The following is a 19,057-nucleotide window of genomic DNA, read 5'->3' on the forward strand; positions in this document are numbered from 1 at the left end:
GGATAACATCAGTTCAAGATAATGCTCACGCGTGTGATTGGTAGCTGCTCACACTGGGTATTTTACAGTGTTGCATACAGCAGATCATGTAATTTGTGCTGTAGGAATTAAGGAATTTTGTTTCTTTTTATACATGAGATTATCAGTTATTCGTTTTAAAGAGTTTGAGTAAAACTGAAAGAAAACAATCACTTTTTTGATAGATAACGTCATGTTGTTTCTTGGCAAATTTGTGGCAAAGCTCACTTTGAAGAAAATTTTTATCTTCAAACGGAATTGTGTGACAAGAGTTTGAGATCACAATCCCCTCCGCCCCTCTTCTCAACAGCTGGCCACCCCGCAAGCACAGATGGAGGCTTCAGGCCTCCCTCCATCTGCTTGAGAAGGAAGGTGCCCTGGAGGGAGTGCTCCTGTCGCAGACCAACAGACAAGCAGTGGGTTATGTCTCGCAGGAAGAAAAACTGCCTGTAGGCTCCGGGGAGCTGATACTCGACTGGCAGATTCACCAGAAACAAGGATGCTTCCATCTCTCCTCAGGGCTGGTGTATTGGCTGCTGAGTTTTGCGCAGCACTTGCATGGAAGCGCAACTCGGGCTAAATTCTGTCCTCAGAGAGAGACAGGGTGAGGCAGTGACCTGGGACACCCTCCCTCCTCCTACTCTGTGCATACTTCTCACCCAAATCCCCACGTGACGCCGGCCTGGCACAAAGAGCTCTGCCTGAACTCATCACCTGCTCCATCCTCATCCTCAGGGTGCTCGTGCGAGGTTGTAGGAGAAGGATCTCAATATACCCATGGAGGATCCCCTGACCTCCATCCGCACTGTTCTGATTCGGCTCTTCACTCAGTGTGTAAAGGGCATCGTTAGAACTACTCATTGCTAGTTCAGGAGTGGGCTTGTAAAAGGGCACGGCAAGGCAGCTCTCAAACCTGAGAAGTGCACAACAGCGGCAGAAATAAACTGCCAAAGTGCAGGGCGGGAGAGCTGGTAGTGCAGAAGGGCTGATGTTTCATGCAGAACTCAGAGGGGTGTACTTGCTAGGGGCTAGGTCTGGTTTTAGCTATGCAGTCTGCTGACCTACGCCACCTCCACGGTTAAGTCGTTCCACTGGGAAACCTGCACTGTGCTAATGACATGTCTCTGGCTTTGGAACGTTGGGAGCGTGTTCAGTGCGGTACTGTGTGTCGGTGCTGTCTGATACTAGGGAAGAAGAACACGTCTGATCTCATTAGCTTGCTCCTTTCTGCAGGAGGCAGTTGTCCTTCGGCATGTGGGTGGGCTGGATGGCACGGGGAGCAGGGGGGCGGGAGCAAAATAAGAGTTTCTGGCACTAGCCCAGGTTTTGTGCTAACAAAGTGCCTGGATTGAAGCCAGCGTTACAGCGTAACTACATCCACTTTTGTCACTTTTCCGACAGAAATTTGAAAAACAAAACATACAGGGTAACGTATTTTTATTGGGGAAATAAATGGTGCCCCAAGACAGAAATCCACTGGAAACGTGTAGAGGATTGGTATCCTGGGGTACGACTTTGAGGCCTTTTGGATGCAGATGAGAACAAGCTCTACCCGTGCTCTGAGCTGGCTGGTGGCTCTGTAGCTGTGTTAGCACGGCATCGAGCCCACATTCCTACACCTGCCCTTGCAGCAAGGCTTTCTGTGTGTGTTCAGTACCGCTAATGACAGTGACCCACCTCCCAGGCAGTGCGGAGCCAGGCAGAACGAGCTCACGTCTGCCTGCAAAAATATGTAGGCAGAACTTAGCAGTGATTTCTAGCTGGGGATCAGTGTCTGGCTCCAAGCTCTCTGTACCTTTTAAGACCACACGGGTTATAGAGTTGTTATTATTTTTGGTAGAAAACAAACCACAGAGACTGAATTACATTCTTTACCTCAGGGTTGATTGATCTGGTTTGGCTGACAGAGAAATGAATCCTGAAACGCACTTAGCTCAGTTTGACTAGAAATTGCTCCACCTCACCCTGCTAGGAGGGCTCAGGATTTTGGGGGTTAGGTTGTGCTTTGTTTCCATCCCTGTATTCTGTCAGAGGGATGTATGAGGATAATGCCAGTGGCTCTTGGAGTTCCAGTCCAGGCTTTTCGATGGCTCTCGCACTGACGTTAGAGAGTTCATCTATGGCTGTCCCATAAAAAAGCCAGCAGAGATGCAGATCTTTAGCAGTTTACTGCATGTGATGTTTTATAGCTGAAGCGAACTTGGCTTCCGTTTTCACAGCAAGAGTTGGTAGTGGCTTGTAGGCTCCTTGCCTCAGTGTTTTCACACCTGCGACTTGCTCACACTCACCATTGTGTCATGAAGGCTGTAGATTAAAAAAATAACAGCTGCCAGTCCCGTTCTAAGTCCCTTTCATACCCTGTTACAGCTGATGTGCAGCATGAGGTGGAGTAACAGTGCAACGTTAAATACTTACCTAGAGGATTGCTCCGTTGGCTGGTCGTGCGTGCCACGAAGGCACTCTTAAGCTACAGTTCAGATAATTTACAAATAGAACAGCGGAAACATTTGGATGCTTTTCTGTGTGATCTCTTTTCCTTGAAGTTCATGGTGAAAAGTTTATACTTAGTGGCTTAAAAGGCAGGTGATGGCCACAAAGGTGGCTGCTGACCTTATAGTTCAAACCCTCCACGAAGCCTTTTTCTACTGCAGTGCCAGTGCTGGAGAGGTGGGTAGACTCAGATTTGAAGATCGAATCCCAGAGCCCTGGGGGTTAGCTTTGTCATGGACTGGTCCTTTGTGTTGTCTTTTCCTTTTGAGTTGTGACATGAGTACCCAGAAGGACTCTGCTGCACTCTGTGTCTCTGCTGAAGTGCAGGGGATGCCCTTCAGGAGCGCTGTTGCTGCTTCCTGCTGTAGAACATCTGGCATCAAATGTATCCCTGCTGTTATTTCATTAATTTCAAGAGACTTACCTAGAAGTAGACTTTTTTAATAGCAAATTATGACCCAGCTGATGGGTCAAAGGGAAGGCATGGGTCACTGCTGTGTGCCACTTTGGCCTGGATGATGCCTAGGGCTTATCTGGAGCCCTACAATTATCTCTCTGGCTACTGTTGGCAGTTTGCTGTCAACTAACTTAATATTTTCAATCCTGCTGTCTGCAGGTTAATTTGGAGAAGCAGGTTGTACTAATCAGGTACCAGGAAGAAAATTACATGCCTCAAGAGGCAGCCATGCATGAAGCTGTTGAAAAGGAAATGTTCGTAGACAAGTTCTTGGTCATCAGACTTTATTCTGTCTTTCCTTGTTCAGGGACAATACCAGTTCTTTGGTTCTCTGCCGGCTTTAAATTGCTAGATCCGTGTATTCAACATCTTTGTTTATAAAGACCCAACAGAGAAAGGGAGTTCTGCTCTTTGCTGTCTGCTCTTGTCCTCAGACAGTGGTGCTGCTGCTGCTAACCTGGGTCATTAGCGTTTTCCTAGGGTCGTGTTACTCTGCTCAGTGACCATGGTGCTCAGTTCATACTCATTTCAGCAGACATCCTCCTGATGGCTGAAGGGGTCTCTGTACCCTGCTGCCCTTTCCCTTGCCTGTCGCTGTACTGCCTTTTAAGTGCGTATTAAAGATAATATTTCTTCTTTCCCCTCTCTCCTGATTGAGTTGTTCTTTCATGCGTAGAAAATACTGAACTGGAAAGATAATAGTTATGTCATTTCTCTTCATAGATTGTGATCCCCTTCTTCAGCCTGTTAATCAAAGACATTTATTTTTTGAATGAAGGATGTGCTAATCGCCTTCCAAATGGACACGTCAACTTTGAAGTAAGATCTGAAAAATATTTTTGTCTATCCCATTCCGATAGCACTATCTGGACCATTTGCCTGCAATTTCAGTGCAGACCAACAGACTGAATATGCCAAAATGGATGATGTCAAGTGACTGCATGAAGGTTAAACCAATCCTAGAATGCTTTTTAAAAGAATTAATATGTATATTTTATAAAAACACTACAAGCAGAGCATCCTAACTTGCTTTTCAGCGGTATAAATGACTATACTTAGGGCTTGGAGGGAAAGATGACTTTTTCAGAAAACATGGAAGACTATTTTTCTTCCATAGATACATGAACAAGTCAGTATAAAATGCTCTATAGTTTATTTTATCTGCCTTTTTAGCCTTTTGTTATTTTTAATAAAGAGGTTTGGCAAAGTAAGATATAAATTACCTGTGGTCATTAAAGAAAAACTAAAATACAAGCAGAATTATGCATAGAATACAGAGTCACTGTGTCCATGAGGTGAATGTCGTGTAAGGATTCGAATTTGTTATCTCCTGCCTGTAGAGTTTACACAGAAGAATTTCTGTTAAATGCAGTAGAAGGATTTATCTTTCCCATCCCCCGCCCCAGCCCTGGCACGAGGCAGTATTAGTCACGTACCCTGAGGAACACCAGTTCTGTGCTGGAGTGGGTGGTGGTACACTGGCACAACTTGTCGAGTGCCCTGCACTGCGGTGGCTGTGTTTGTGCATCCCGGTGGAGGGGCAGAGACGAGGTACTTCCAAAAGAACTACCCAGTTTCAGCAAGAAAATAGTTCTTGAGCTCTCAAATTATTTGTAAAGCATTTCTTCAGCATCACTTTGGTTGCTGAATTTCTCCTACTGTAACTGGCATTGTGAGATAGTGAGGAATTCATAAATCACTGAGCCTGGCATCACCTTAAATTATCAGAACTGTTAGAAGGCCTAAAGAGTTAAGAGGTTTTGGAGTCACTTCACGTAATTCATGTCTAACTCTGCTCCCTCCTTTTCCATCAAAGTTAATGTTCTCTGTCCTTAAGTACATACGTGTGACCCATACCTTTGTTCATGGATACACTTTCCTTTAAGCACAAACTGAGATGGCTGGTAAGAAGCAGCATGGCACACTCTTCCCTCTCTTCCCCCAGTAAATGAACGGTGGAAACACACCCACCTCAAACATACAAGGCTCTTTTCTCCTAATGTCCTTGTGGTTGGCACGAGGGCTCTAGCAGCCCAGTCGTCTTCTGCTTGGATGTTGTCATTTTAGTGAGATAATCTTACCGTATCTGAGTGGAATTGTTTTATGTTTACAGAAATTTCTGGAACTGGCTAAGCAAGTAGGAGAATTTATAACATGGAAGCAAGTGGAATGTCCCTTTGAACAAGACCCCAATATCATCCACTACTTGCACACTGCTCCCATTTTTACTGAAGATGGTAAGGCTCTGTATAATCAATATGTCTCTTCCTCACTGCTAGTTAACAGCCTCATCTGCGCTTTGGTGATCTCTCTCACTGACCAGTCCTGGTTCTTTCCTAGCTTTCCTCTCACACAGCTTGTTTATCCCAGTCTATCAGCATCTCTTTGCAAACAGAACTTTCCAGCTGATGAAGTGGCTGCCTGATGCTTTTCTGTTGCCCATGACTTCTCTGCAAAGCGCTGTTGAGGAAGTTGCCTGTGTGGCCCTATTTTTGTAATCACAAGAAGAGGCCACACAGCCGTGTCGTGGACTGCTATGAATGTCAGCTGTCCCTTAGCCTCTCGTTCTGTGATTGATGGAGCCAGGACTAATCTCTTCTGCACACCAACACTGTCATCTCTTCAGTGAACACAGCCCAGGGCCGTGGTAGTCCAGCTGACCTCCTCCACTACAGCAAAGAAATATGTTATCCACAGAAAAGAATTTTTGAGAAGATCTTTTATAATAATTAATTGAAGCTGCAGCTACGAAAGCCCTGGAATTCTTTCTCTGATTGTCTTTTTATACTTATCTGTCCTCTTCAATTTGGTATCCAGCATGTCAGACCGTGTCCTTTCATACTGGTTTGTGTCAGTTGCCCCTTGGAACATTGTCACGCACAGAACAGCCTATAGCTATATTCCCATAAGCTCTCCCATAAGGGGTTTATTTTGTCTGATTCTATAGGCAGATTTCTGTATTAATCCAAGTTAATCAGACCAGACAGTTTTTATTTCACAGTCTGCTTGAGAACACAACATACTGCTTCAAATCCTGCCTAAATTTTAAGAATGCCTGCCAAAATGGAACAATTAATGTCATCAAAGTAATACGTATCGAAAGGAGTCACAGTGGCGGCATTTGTCCTGGGCTTAGGCTCTAAAGGGACAGAAAGTGAAAGTCAGGGGTATAAATACAGTTTTCAGGCTGCTGGACCAAAAAAGGGTGACCTCAACCCACTCATTGTTTGCAGATTTTCTCTCATGCCCTCCCCTGTATTCACCTGCTTCCACGAGCTGCCCTCCGCAGAAGCCACAGCAGGTCTCCCCGGTTACCCAGGGGAAGCGCAGAGCACAGAGACCTGCCCTGAGTGAAAGGTGGCAGAATACATTCGAGAGATGCAGCAGCTGTACAGAGCTTGCCACAGCGTGGCAGAGTAGTGGGCCAACGCTTGAATATTAAAATGTGCTTGAATTGTAGCACAGACTCGAATACTGCGATGGTGGCAGCGCTGAAGAATAAAGCAAGCGTCACTAAACTGTCAAATGTGTGTGAACACAAATCACAGCCTACTTAAAAAAATTCCTGTGAAGACAGTGAGATATTAATGCACTGCCAGCTCTTGCAGGGGAGACTCTGCAGCCTAGACACATCTTGGTGTCATAAAATGCAATGTTTTGCAGAAAAAAGAAAAAACCCAAAGAGCTGTTTATTTTCTTCTCTGTGTTCCTTCTCTGGTTTCTGCAACTCATTCTGACCTTGGGGGTGTTTTGTATCCATTCAAGATACCGTGTCTCCATAAGCTTTAAAAAGATGGAGGGAGATAAAGTTGTGTGGAGTGATGGGAATATCCTGATTTAAAAGTTTACTTGTTTTGCTGTCAGCTCTCACAGTCTCTCTTTTTTAATGTTCATGTACACTTTGGTAGTGATGGAGCAAATAGGCCCAGACCTCTAGATGCACGACCAGAGACCATTTGATTGCTTAATAGTGTTATAAAAGGCCATGCTAATGTCTCTGGGCTCCTTTACTGATCCATCAAGATTAACCTAACAGCTTTCCGAAGGGAGACACATGAGCTAAACACCAGCACCCTGCTGATTACCAGACAGCTGGTGAACCGTGAAGTTGCAAAGTTTCTCTTGCTGTGTGGTACAATATGGGACATAGGCGGGTGCAGGGAATAAGATATATTTATCTTTTTCAGGTTTGTATCTGGCTTCCTATGAGAGTGAAAGTCCAGAAAACCAGACAGAAAAAGACAGGTGGAAATCCTTAAGGTAACAACTCCTTTTATCAGGTCTCTGCTAAAGTACCTCCGAAATGCTGCACTGATAGTCAAAGCTTGGGACGTGCTGGCTGTTAAAGCCTGACCTCTGATGGAGGTCTGTTCCGTTTAAGACTCATCTGCAGAGCTGAGGCTGCACTGATAACAGCAAATCACGCTTCAAATTATCCTCCATTTAAAGAACACCCTCCACTTGTGGGTTACATAGTGCTGTCCCCGTGCCAGAGAGGCCTGGTGTAGGTGCAAAATGCCCTGGACTAACTGATCTTCCTGCAGTTCACATCTCTTAGAAGAGACGTATGGTGGTGTGGTGTGAGAATCTGAAGAGAGTGATTTAAAAAAATCAACCCACCTTTATATTTGCCTTTTCTTTTTTCATTGTTCTTAACATTTTAAATTTGCAGATCCACTATTTTAGGAAAGACTTGAAGATGAAGAGATTATTGCAGTAGGTCAAGGAGAAGAAATCCGCAGACATTTTGCACTACTGATTCCAAAGATGCCTGTTTGGGATTTGGACGATTTTTTTGTTTGAGTTTTTTGTTGGGTTTTTTGATTGCCTGACATGATGGATGAACTGGATTCATCCACTGAAATCAACAGAACTGTGTGCACAATGACGCTTTTCTAACTACGAGACATAGAGACGAAGGACAAACAGACTATTTGTGGCTGCGCCCAAACTGCGTCAGGATCACTGTAACTTGCCTCTGAAGGAAAATGTAGGAGAAAGAAAATCAGGAGTGTGGAGAACCATGGTACTGCAAAAGAGAATGGAAAATTATAAAAAAAGGAAAGCAAAAAATACACATGAATATTTCAGAAGCAGGTGCTTCAGACAAGAGTTCTTTAAACCCTCTGAGGATTGTAAAATTAAATCAAACACAGACTCAGCAGCAATCTGGTTAATTGCTGAATGAAGAAAGAACCGAACCTTACATTAGCAGTCCCCTGGCCTTGTTGAACAAAGCACCGACTGCTACAGGTATAAGCTTCCAGCGGGTGAAAAGTGACGTCACTCACTCATATCTACACGTGTATGTCACATAGAGAGCACATCAGCGTGGGACAGCCAGACAACCCCCCTGAGTTTTTACAGAGAACAACCTGAAGCGTGACTCTCGCTTAGTTATTCCTCCCACCACTGTTGTTACTTTTCTTACTGTGAATCTTGGCAGATCTGAGGAGGGCTCAGAGTGCAGACGGGATTGCTTAAGGACCACACACGCACGCACATCTCATGTTGAACTGAAGAAGAAAACAGCTCTGGACTCCACTTACCCCTATTTAATGTACGTAGCGTATTCCCTAATTTTGCTGATGCTGTTGCATCTCTTAGAGGGTTTTATCACACTTAAAGAAAAAAAATACTGCATTATCATTGGAAAAAATCTGTCAGGTTCCAATTAATACCATACTGTTTATTTTGTAACGTGGAACTAAAAAGATACCCCACTGAAAGGTGGTAATTGCTTTGAATTTGGGAACTACATGGTATGCTTCAAAAAGACAAATGGGTTCAAAGTGGAATGAATGCACTAAAGAATTTGTTGTTCGTGAGCAGACAACCATTTTTCTCTTTTGTTTTTACTATCTAAACCATGCTCACCATTTCCGTACAGATAATATGAAGTAGGGGCTATGTCTTGTGTTTAAAGCTGTACAATAATCAAGGTGCTATTGTAATACATATATTAAATTATAATGAACTATATGGATAGTAGATAGAAAACTAAGCCCTAACAGTAGATTAATTGTTTGTATGTGGAAAGAATGTTCCTACGTGCCCCAGAAAAGACCTCCAAAATCCTTAATGAAACCCGAATGCCACAGGATATTGAACTTTGCATTTTATTACTGACTTGGTGCTGGCCTTTTCAGATGTTCCAGTCTTTGTCTACAACAGAAGGATGTAACCCTTTCTTTGAGATCAGTAATAGTTTTATTTCACGACAGAGTTTTGAAAGATGAGGCTAACCACAAAACCTGGCTGTGGTGGCCTATGCATTTAGCCAGAGAACAGGAACTCTTCCTGCCCTCTGCCTGGCCTCCAAAGTTATCCATGCCTGAGTGAGCTAATGAAATATGAGGCATTGGCGAGCTAATGTTTGAGGAGAGCTCTGACAGCTGAGCTGAAGGGGACTGCGGCAGCCTGAGACATGCACTATGTGATACACTGGAGGTTTGCAGCGTCTGCAGTGCAGTTCTTACGTTGGGTTTTGGTCTGTGAAAACCCATGCAGTCTGGATCATGGCCACCTGAAATCACTGCTCTTGCAGTTGCTGAGGTGAGGAGGACACTGTCTTCTAGATTCACATGCGTAGGAGCTTGAGGCAGAAATTCAGTTCTGCTTTTTGTTACAGGTCTGTTGCTGCATGGGGAACATAAAAATGTGATGTGATTATTCTAGCTTTGTGTGGAAGAACTAAGTGTAAGGATGGTACATCACTCCAGCCAGGGAATGAACACTCTTCTGGTGATGCTGTTAACAGGCTGTTTGTTAATTTACGTACATGAGCTGAGAGCTATACAGAGAAACACACACACACAGCTGCTCCTTCAAGCAGAACCATTTCCAAAATGATGCCATTAAAAGCCTGTTAAATTCCAGCCAAAACCAGAGCAATAACCATAAACATCTCTACAACAATTCTAATGCTTAAGTGTGTTTGCTAAATGGCTGTTTTTTTCTTAAAGTCTGCAGCTTTTTAACAGGCATGGTGTGACTTCATAGTGGAAATGTGGTTTTTTATTTATCTGAAACCTAGTATAGGTGGATGGGCCCTTTCTTAAAACCTACTTTTTAAAATGCAAATCCTCACTCCTTTTCTAATGAGCCAACAGAGGCTGGTACAGCTGAGATTGTAACACCCTGAAGATGAATCAAAACGTGGTTTCTTGTGATAATACTTCATATTCTTGGGCACCTTCCGTGAAAATCAGGCAATTTTGTAAGTATGAGTTAAATTAGATCCCATAAAGTTTATCGCTCTTGCAAACTAAACCACTTCCATAGTCCAAAACTTTCAAACCTCAGTGCTGAAAATGGAAGCGTAAAGGTCAGACTTGGGGTAGGAATTGAGGGCTTAGTGGGACTCTAAGAGGCACTAAATTATCTTTAAGTCTTTATGTAGTCACATGTTTAAAAAGTCTTTTTTCAGAGGTGCTAAACATCCTCATCGCTTGGTGAATACTGAGGCAATTATTGCTTTATAGAGGTGTGTGGCATATTGATTCCTGGTATTTGATCTCCAGAGACACTGGCTGCTCTCTGCAAAATGACTTTGAGATGAAAGTACAGAGCAACTTAAACTGAGAGGACAGCACTTTCGAAAAACAGACTTTAGGAATCGTAGCTTGTCTTCACATAATTTCATAGATAAAATCCTATTAATTTAAATAGAAACAATGTAAAGCCTTAAGTAACAGCTGTCAGTTGCATTTGCGATTCGTCTTTGACCTGACTAGCGTGTACAACTCCAGACAGGAGCGCGGTTGGAGCCCTGCTTCACCAACAGGTTTTACAAAGTGCAAGTAAAGTACAACTGAAAACAAAGGGTGACAACTTGGGAATAGATTTCTTCCAAAATTGTATTAACTCTACACGAAAATGAGAAAATGCACCTCCAGTAATTAATGTTTTCTTGCTATAAATGTGTAAGGATGTCCCACCACGCTGAGAGGAATGCAGTATCACTTAACACCAAGCACTAAGCCTCTGTAAGGCTGTAGTCATCAGACTAACATCTAGACAAGTTACTAGTAGTAATGCCTTGGCTTTCTAATTCCACTTTTTTCAGTGGATTTGCCTCTCTGACAGCTGCTTGAACTAATGCTACACAGAGAACAGAGAAAACTAGACCTGTAGGTCTGTCTTGTTACTATCAAAACCTTAAGCTAGTAAGATGTGAGCATATGATACAGAGTCTTCCAGAAGCATTAACTTAGCTTCTGTGTATACAGCAATGTTTTAAAAGACCCAAATACATAAAATCACTTCTGCACCTCCTCTAGTGTGATCAGAGTGGTAGCAAAAGTCCTATATTTTAATTTCTTGAGTGCGCCATTCTCCAACACGGGGCTAGATAAAAAGCCAGTGAAAAACGAGGGGAATTTTGTGCCTTCAGCTTGTGTTGAAGTCAGTAGATGATCTTGCTCAACGCCCTACAAAAGACACTTAATCATGCAATCTTGCCCTCAGTTTCACAACGGCATCAATCACATTACTTAAATAAAGGTGGATGGATGTAGGTCTGCTGGGCATGGCTGAATTTTGAGGACAAACAGTTCTGGATGTGAGTCTAGCACCCACGAGCCCTGTGCACTGGAGTACACTGCGTTTAGTCCGATCACACAGCGGGCTGGAAGCTCCGCGCTTGGATAGAGGACATGCACCTCTGGAAGCAAACTGTGATCCCAGCCACTGCTGAGGTGGCACTTGAACGAAGTGTGGACCCAGCTGCTAAAGCACTTCAAACAAGGAATGATTTAAGTGTAGAGGTATTATATGATGTGGTCGGTGGTGATAAGATAATCACTTACTTAAAATCAAGCCAGTTCCTTACTGATACCTTGGTTACTTCATCGTGTTTTATTGCAATAGTTTATGCACCTTTTATTAAAGCACATGAGCACTGGTTTGCACATGGCTAAATCCAGCTTAGAACAGAGCTCAGATTACTGCATGTGTGATTGGAGTTATTACAAAGAAGACGTGTTAGTAGAAAAGATGTTGTTACGCAAATCCGTGTTGCCAGTTAACGCAGTTAACAGTATCGGGCATAACAATGACTCTGTTCCATGGAACGAGGCAGGTCCCAAGGACAGCGGAGTCCCAGATGAAGAACTCCAGTGGATTTTGATGGGTTTGGAGCAGTCCTACAGTTACGCACTGTAGTTCAGGTTTAAGTTATTCACAGGGAATAAATCCAGCCTTAGCAAAAGTTTTCTTTGACATTGTTGAAGTTTCAGCAGCAAATTCAAGGACTAAATCTGATCCAAGGAAGGAATTAATGTCTTAGAGCAAAATTTTACTTTCTGGCTTTAAGAACCTTTTTTTTTTTCTTTTTAGCCTGGTAGAAATGAGCCTTACAGTCTCAGGTGTCTTTTCCATTGGAAATTAAAACCCCTTTTATTGTGAACTGATTATTCCCATTGTTGTAATTGCAGAACGCAGTTAGGGAGTGAGAAGAAAACAGGGGAAAGCCCTTTGTCATTGCTCAGAGGCTCAACTGTGGGCCAGAGACTTTATTTTGTCGTTTGTAACTTTATCTGTTGAGTGAAATTACCTCAGTAGCTGGTGCAGGGCATTATTAAACTGTGGCTGGGGAACAGCACACACGTACCTGGTGTCCGTATGGCAGCACGGACACTCATGGGGGATGCAGAGGTGATGAGATGATGCTGCACAAAGCTGACATGCAAATTCCTACCTGAGCCTGCACTCTTAGGTTTCTGATGCTGGGACACATGCATCTTGAAAGGTAAGAAGTCCTTGGAAGTTCACCTGGGGCAAAGGCTACTTCCTTATCCATCCAGCAGAACAATTACAAGAAAATTCTTTCAACTAGAGGTTCCTCTACAGGACTTGAAACAGTAAAGAATTTGTTACTTAGTGGACAGAGATTTTAAGATCTAAGCGACACGCAAAAGATAAATACTTTAAAAAAATATGAGAAATACCGCGATGGTGGTTAACTCTGCTATTTCACAGTATGGCAGCAGAGTGGACCAGGATATCTCTGCATATCCTCCTGTTAATGGCTGCTGGGCAGGCTAAGGCAGGAGAGAATACTGTGAAATAGCAATGCAGAAAGCTGTACCAGACTTTTGTTTTAATGTTGGGTATGTTGGAAGGAAAGCACACTGCCTTGGAGTGTGTCCCTCTCCCTGCAACCACCACTGAGCTGCTCTGTGAAGCTCTGACAGGCTATAACCTCACTACAGGAAAAAACAAGTATGAGTAACTGCTGTGTAGGTCCCCTGCCTTGCCCCGTGGCCAGGCGCAGTCTGTAATGCTGTAAATTCAGAGTGGCTTAGACTGCTCACTATTCCCTTGATGCCCTTCCCTCCACAGAAGCGGTATTTTGCTCCATAAACAGCTCTTGCCAAGTGCCATAGGAACATTTTTCTAGTTCTCTGCCATTCAAGAGCTCTACAATCATACTCCCGAGCTGTCGTAATAGGAGTCCTGCTCCCTTCATCCCTGTAACCCTAAAGCTGCCAACCCAGAGCAATACTGCAGTACAGCAGTGTTCCCAGGCCACCTTGAATGCAGAAGGCTTAGAGTTCAGAGCTCATGGGTCCTGTCAGTTAAATATCTGTACAGGTAACTTCCCTCTAAAATGTGCAAAGCCCACTAAGAGACTTCTGACCAGAAAATTCCATAGTCCAGCTACCTTTCAGAGAAATGTGACTTCCTCAGAGAACTGTCACTGGTCAGTACTACATCCCTGCTTTCGTCATTCAATTATGCTTCTGAAATTCCAGTCTTTCTGGAAACAACTAAACATATGGTTTCTTGATGTTTAGCCCATGGGTTAGAAAAAGAGTTGAGGAAACAGGGGCTGCAGTCCAGACAGTTGACATCGTATGTATTTCCGTAACAGCCCAAGTTGGGTTATCGCTTACAGTCTGTCCCCTCCTTGAACTAGACGGAATTGTTCCAAGAGAACCCTCCTAATTATAAAACTTAGTGAAAGATGCACACACAGAGCTATTAAATTCAAGTGTTTCGTGACACTGTTCTTACGTACGTACAAGTGCTTCCCTTAGGAGTCTGTCTGTAAAAAGCCCATTGCTAGTACACAACACAGATGGAAAATAAATTATCCTCTGGGTCCCAGAACGCTTAACATGCGTTCATCAGCTTCTAAAGGTGAGAAATCAGATTTTAAGATTTTTTCTTTTAGCGACAGTGACAGTACCAGCTGTCTTAAACCTCAACTCTAAGAACATACTATTCTAAAACATTTATTCACAGACCTACAACCACAGAGTGAAAATGCATAAGTAGAACTGTCCTTTCTTTCAGATTGAGGAGTTCAAAGGTGTAATGATGCGTCCAGAGTCACCTGGGGAGCACGTCCTTTCAAAAAATGACCCCATAAAGATATCCAAATGTTAGTGTTACTTTTCTTCTGGTGTAACTCCTTTTTACAGCTGTGCTTAGAAAAATGGGAACTAAATTAGCATTTTAGTTTTTAAAAAGAATCGAGCTAGGAAATAAATATGGATTAAAAGAGTGATACATACTGATGATGTGAGCGATAGTAATGAGGAGCTGTGCTTTTCCTGTATCATCTTCTTTAAATTAAGCAATTTCATGTTATGATTAGTGTTTTCAGGTCAAATCGAAATCCCTCTATCATCCTTAATACTCATGTAGCTTTGGTAGAAGTCCTCAGAACAAACATTGACACTTTATTAATTGCACAGGCAGGAAGCAGTAAGGTTACTTGAAAGTGGCTGTTATGATTTTGTGATTGTACATAGATCTTCCAAAATGTTAATGGTAATATGCATCCCGTACCCCACATGAACACTGCGAGAATAGCATGGTCATTATTACGCTTTATAGCTGTTGTGGAAAATGTCTTAACCTGCATTCATGATTAGAGTGCCCATCCTATCCCCATGCCTTTTTATACAGTTGTGGTAAGATTGTTATGAAATCCTTTTGTCAGTCATGTTCGAGCTAACTTGCCTATGTATAGAATTTATATATTAAACCCCCTAATTTATACTGTGTTTTAACAGTTTGCCTGAACTGTCTATGGTTTCTAAATTTTGTAATGTGAGTGTCAAATAAGAATAATAAAAAGAAAGGCTCAGCTGTGTAGATTTTGTTCTTTAGTTTTATTTGTAGTAGAGATTTCAGCAACTACAAATCCACTGAATAGGCTGTAAAGAAATCCAGAAATACTAAGATGTCCCTGACTCTGGACAGCAATCCATGAATATACGTGTAGGCGCAAAAGTACCTGTGGTTTCTGCTCTTCCTCTCAGTTTCCACTTTACTGCTTCTCTCTTCATCATCACACATTCAGAACATTGCACTGCATGTACATGCAAGGAAAATAAAGAAATTCCCTTAGTTCCCATAATAAAGTATTTTTCCAAATGGGAGTGATAGACTCAAAACTTCATAACGAGAGGAAAAAGCTGAGTCTGTTCCTCAGGTTATTTTAGTCTCTTCCTATAAAACTCCGTGGTACAACTGATGTTTAAATGTGTTCTTTTATTATCTGTATTGCAGTAAACAGGGAGCTGCTTCTGAGCGGAGGGACCCATTTCAGTAATAATGTGCCATAAGAGACGTCCTTGCTTTCAGAAGCTTAAAATTCTTTTAAATAAAGAAGAAAGAGGCTCAGACATGAAACCCGTTTCTAGGCCTAAGTGGTGGAGTTTCCTTGATGTAACATTAGGCACACCTCTGCGAGTGTGTTACTTCTAGCTAGCACAGCCTGGTTCTGTCTGTGTTACCAGGGGGGTTACCTGCTCTGTGTAAGCAGTGTCACTGACTCCAAAGCTTGCAGAGGTGTGATGGGGAACCCCCTTTCCCAGCACAGGGTTCTGATGGTGTCAGAGCTCTTGCCAGAAGGGACTGTTGAGTCATCAGGCTGGATTTCCTGTAAACTGGAGCTTATTCAGGCTTCCCAGCGTCAAGCTCACAAATTTTTATTAGGCTAAAATGTTTCAGCCTCAGATAGCTTAGTTGTGCCAAAGGCAGAGTGAGAAAAGTTGAGATCAAACTGTCCCTGGGAGCCTTGAATGAGAGGGAACAGATCAGGTCAGCTCAGCCCGAGGTGACCCCAGCAGGACAATCACACCGTCTATTACCCAAGAAAAACCAGTCTGAACACTGGAGAAGAAACACCTTGGCCAGGTGGCAACCTGCCAGCTTTTTAAGGCACGGCGGTTTGATCGCCCTTAAAGCCTCAATGCGATGTATGAATGGGGTGAGGGCAGGGTGGGCAATTCCGGTCACAGCTCAGAGAGAACCATCACGTTACTTGGCCACAACTTTTCACCACTGCTTGTGTAAATGAACACAAGTGCCCACACAGCGTTTCTGGGTCACGGCTCTAAGACAAATTCTAACAACTCGTTAACAAGGAAAATGTGTCCCTGTGCCATAACCGTAAGTTGCTCTTTTTGACCTGGCTGAATATTTGCATTTTCCTGTTCCACTGCATAATCTATTTTTAAATTATCCCTTTGAAAAACAAAGCCTCATGGTGGAAATGCAACTGTCGGTGGGTTCTCGCTTTGCCTTTCTGCTGATTCACCCCTCCAAGCTCCTATTACCTCTTTGAATTTACATATGCCACAACAATCTGGCTCCCTTGATCAGTAGTCATAGTGATTTGTGAAATAAATAATATATTTTCCTTGATTTATCGTAGGAATGACTGCTCTTTTTTCCATCGCCATTCCGTTCAGTCCCTTACAAACAGCCAGTATTGTCATTACTCTGTCCCTGAGCTCCCACACAAAGTTACAGCTGGTACCATCCTATTGAAAGTATCTGAAATTTGCTCCATCAGTACAAAAACCAAGCCTTGGAACTGCAGAAATCCATAAACAACTAAGGGCAGAGCACAGCTACTATTCAACCACCCTCTGACACTAACCAAAGAGAGAAAAACCAAAACCAATACATCTTTAAAGAGCCAGCCAGCAGAGCACTGGAGGTACTGAAAGACAGGGATTTGGGGCTCTGGTGATGAATCTTTCTGAGGCTTTGGGCAAGGCAAAGAACTCCTGCTTTAAATTTTGTACCAGAACGATGAGAAAACTAAACGAAATTTACGTCTGCTGAATAGCAGCTGTGAGGATGGATCATCCACCATCGTAAAGCATTTGAAAGAGGGACCGTACAAAACTGCATTTTGAAGCAAATGTTTCGCAGGCAGCATTTCATACGTGCCCGTACATGTCCCACCAGGACAACTGCACTGAATTGTAACGTACCCTGCTGCACAAAGCAATCTAAAACGTGGTGCATTGTGTGTTACTCTCTCCTCAAGTTGTGCATACGTTTGGTGGCGAAAATCTAATTAAACAAGGAAATACCTCATGTAAACAACAGCAAACACCGTAAGGGTTGACAGCAGAAGTAGCTGTAACTACACTCAAAGGAGTTTCCTTCTCAGTTTTGTAAAGACTCAATTTCTCTAATTTGATTCTTCACCATGAGATTATTCCTGTCTATAAAATGGCCATTTCTAGAGGGGCTGCTGCTTTCTTTGCACTACATAACCCCCCACGGCCAGTGACATTCTCCTGACTTTCCCCTTCTCTGAGAGACCACTGAAATTCCAGCTGACATCTCTCCACTACCGGGTCTCCACTGCCACCTCCTGAGCAGGAAGGAAAATCAGCTGCTGTCAATACTTTCCTTTTGAATGTCTGTCGAAGTATTTATGCAAGCACTTTTTCAGCATGGAGAGCAATAGCTGAAACAGCTTTATAATCTGTCTGCAGAGGCTACGTTCTAGAAAATCCACTGTAAGGCTTTTGCTTCGGAGTGAAATTTCTTTGTGTGTATTTGAGGTGAATGTGGTATAACACTTATGTACCATTTTTCTTCAAAAAGGTTCAAAACAAAAAGCTAGTTATGCTTTACTTCTGAGAGATTTGTTCCTCTTTCAGTTGTTGGCTGAAAACCTCTGACTGAAAATGATAAACCTTAACCATCACTGTGTTTTTCTAATGAACAAGTTATTTCCACCCCTGCTCCCTTTCTATTCCAGGCTGAAGAACCTTCTTCCCAGGAAGGAGAGAAATGAAATACCCTAGAACCAAAATTTCCCTACTTCAAGGCAGTCAGTTCTAATAGTCTCTTCAGCTTTAGCTTGTTTTTTCCCATTAAAAGGGACTTCCCCAAATTGACCCTGAGCTGCTATGCCCTGTTGGAGAGTCCATCATCTGTTTGATGTGGGAAGACAAAAGTAGCGGAGGAAAGACCTAGGTAAAACCCACAAAGAGGCAGTGGGGCAAGGAAGGCACTCTGTATTACAGGTAAAACTTGCTAAAATTATTCTGGCAAATTGTCACTGTGCTTGTGAATTTTTTAATTTATCCACTAACCTGCAGAGCCTGTAACTCCCCCTAGATGGTGAGTTAATGAATTTGAAGCTTTCGTTTCATTTCCCTCATTTCGGGTTTGCTTTTCTTCACATTAAAAGGTTGTCTTTGCCAGCTTCTGTCTGAACGACTGCTGGAGGGGCTGGTGATGACATTTCCCCACCGTGCAGCTCTGCATTAATTCATACCTGTGGCGTCAGGGGTTTGCTTTTCTCCAGTCACCGTAGTGCGCTTCTGTGGGGAGGAACTGAGGCGCACCTCCGGCACTCAGCGGGTCACTCCTGCCACCGGTCAGAGCAGCTGCTCACACACGAAGGGGCTGTTAACTCGCCCACTTGGGCAGATCATCGATTTTACGAGTTTCTTACTGCACAGCCTGTAGCACCACACAGGAGCGACTGTCCCCAGGACTCACCTGCTAGCTGTTCTCGAAGTGTGAGCGTAAAGCCAGGCCTAAGAGTGGAACGACCTGGACACTGAACTGCGTAAACGCGTGGTTAGTTCGCTGGGAGGAGTTAATTGCCGGACTCATTTCTGGAGCGCTCCACCCGTTTGACGGTGGAGGCTGAGGGCCAAGGCAACGGAGGAGGGCGGCCCTGCAGCCCGGCCTTGCTGCTTCAATTTGGGTCCCTAGCCCACAGGGCCTCAAGATCCTTAGAGCTTTCACCCCCCCCACAGGGGACAGGTGCGGGGACAGGCCAGGCCGAGGCGTGTGGGTCGTGCTGGGTAGACC

The 19,057-nt window shown here is 43.5% G+C and overlaps 1 protein-coding gene across 1 annotated transcript in view; it reads left to right on the forward strand.

Annotated features, from left to right (window-relative positions):
- Window positions 1–7,662, forward strand: part of RASGEF1C (RasGEF domain family, member 1C) — a 27,463-nt gene extending 19,801 nt beyond the window's left edge. The window contains exons 12-15 of the mRNA XM_010131021.1: window positions 3,689–3,784; window positions 5,079–5,202; window positions 7,153–7,225; window positions 7,638–7,662. Coding sequence (XP_010129323.1) covers window positions 3,689–3,784; window positions 5,079–5,202; window positions 7,153–7,225; window positions 7,638–7,662 — 318 coding nt within the window. The remainder of the gene's footprint in view (window positions 1–3,688; window positions 3,785–5,078; window positions 5,203–7,152; window positions 7,226–7,637) is intronic.
- The last annotated feature ends 11,395 nt before the right edge of the window (window positions 7,663–19,057 follow it).

Source organism: Buceros rhinoceros, unplaced genomic scaffold, assembly GCF_000710305.1.
Source record: "Buceros rhinoceros silvestris isolate BGI_N320 unplaced genomic scaffold, ASM71030v1 scaffold7592, whole genome shotgun sequence".
Lineage (NCBI taxonomy): Eukaryota > Metazoa > Chordata > Aves > Bucerotiformes > Bucerotidae > Buceros > Buceros rhinoceros.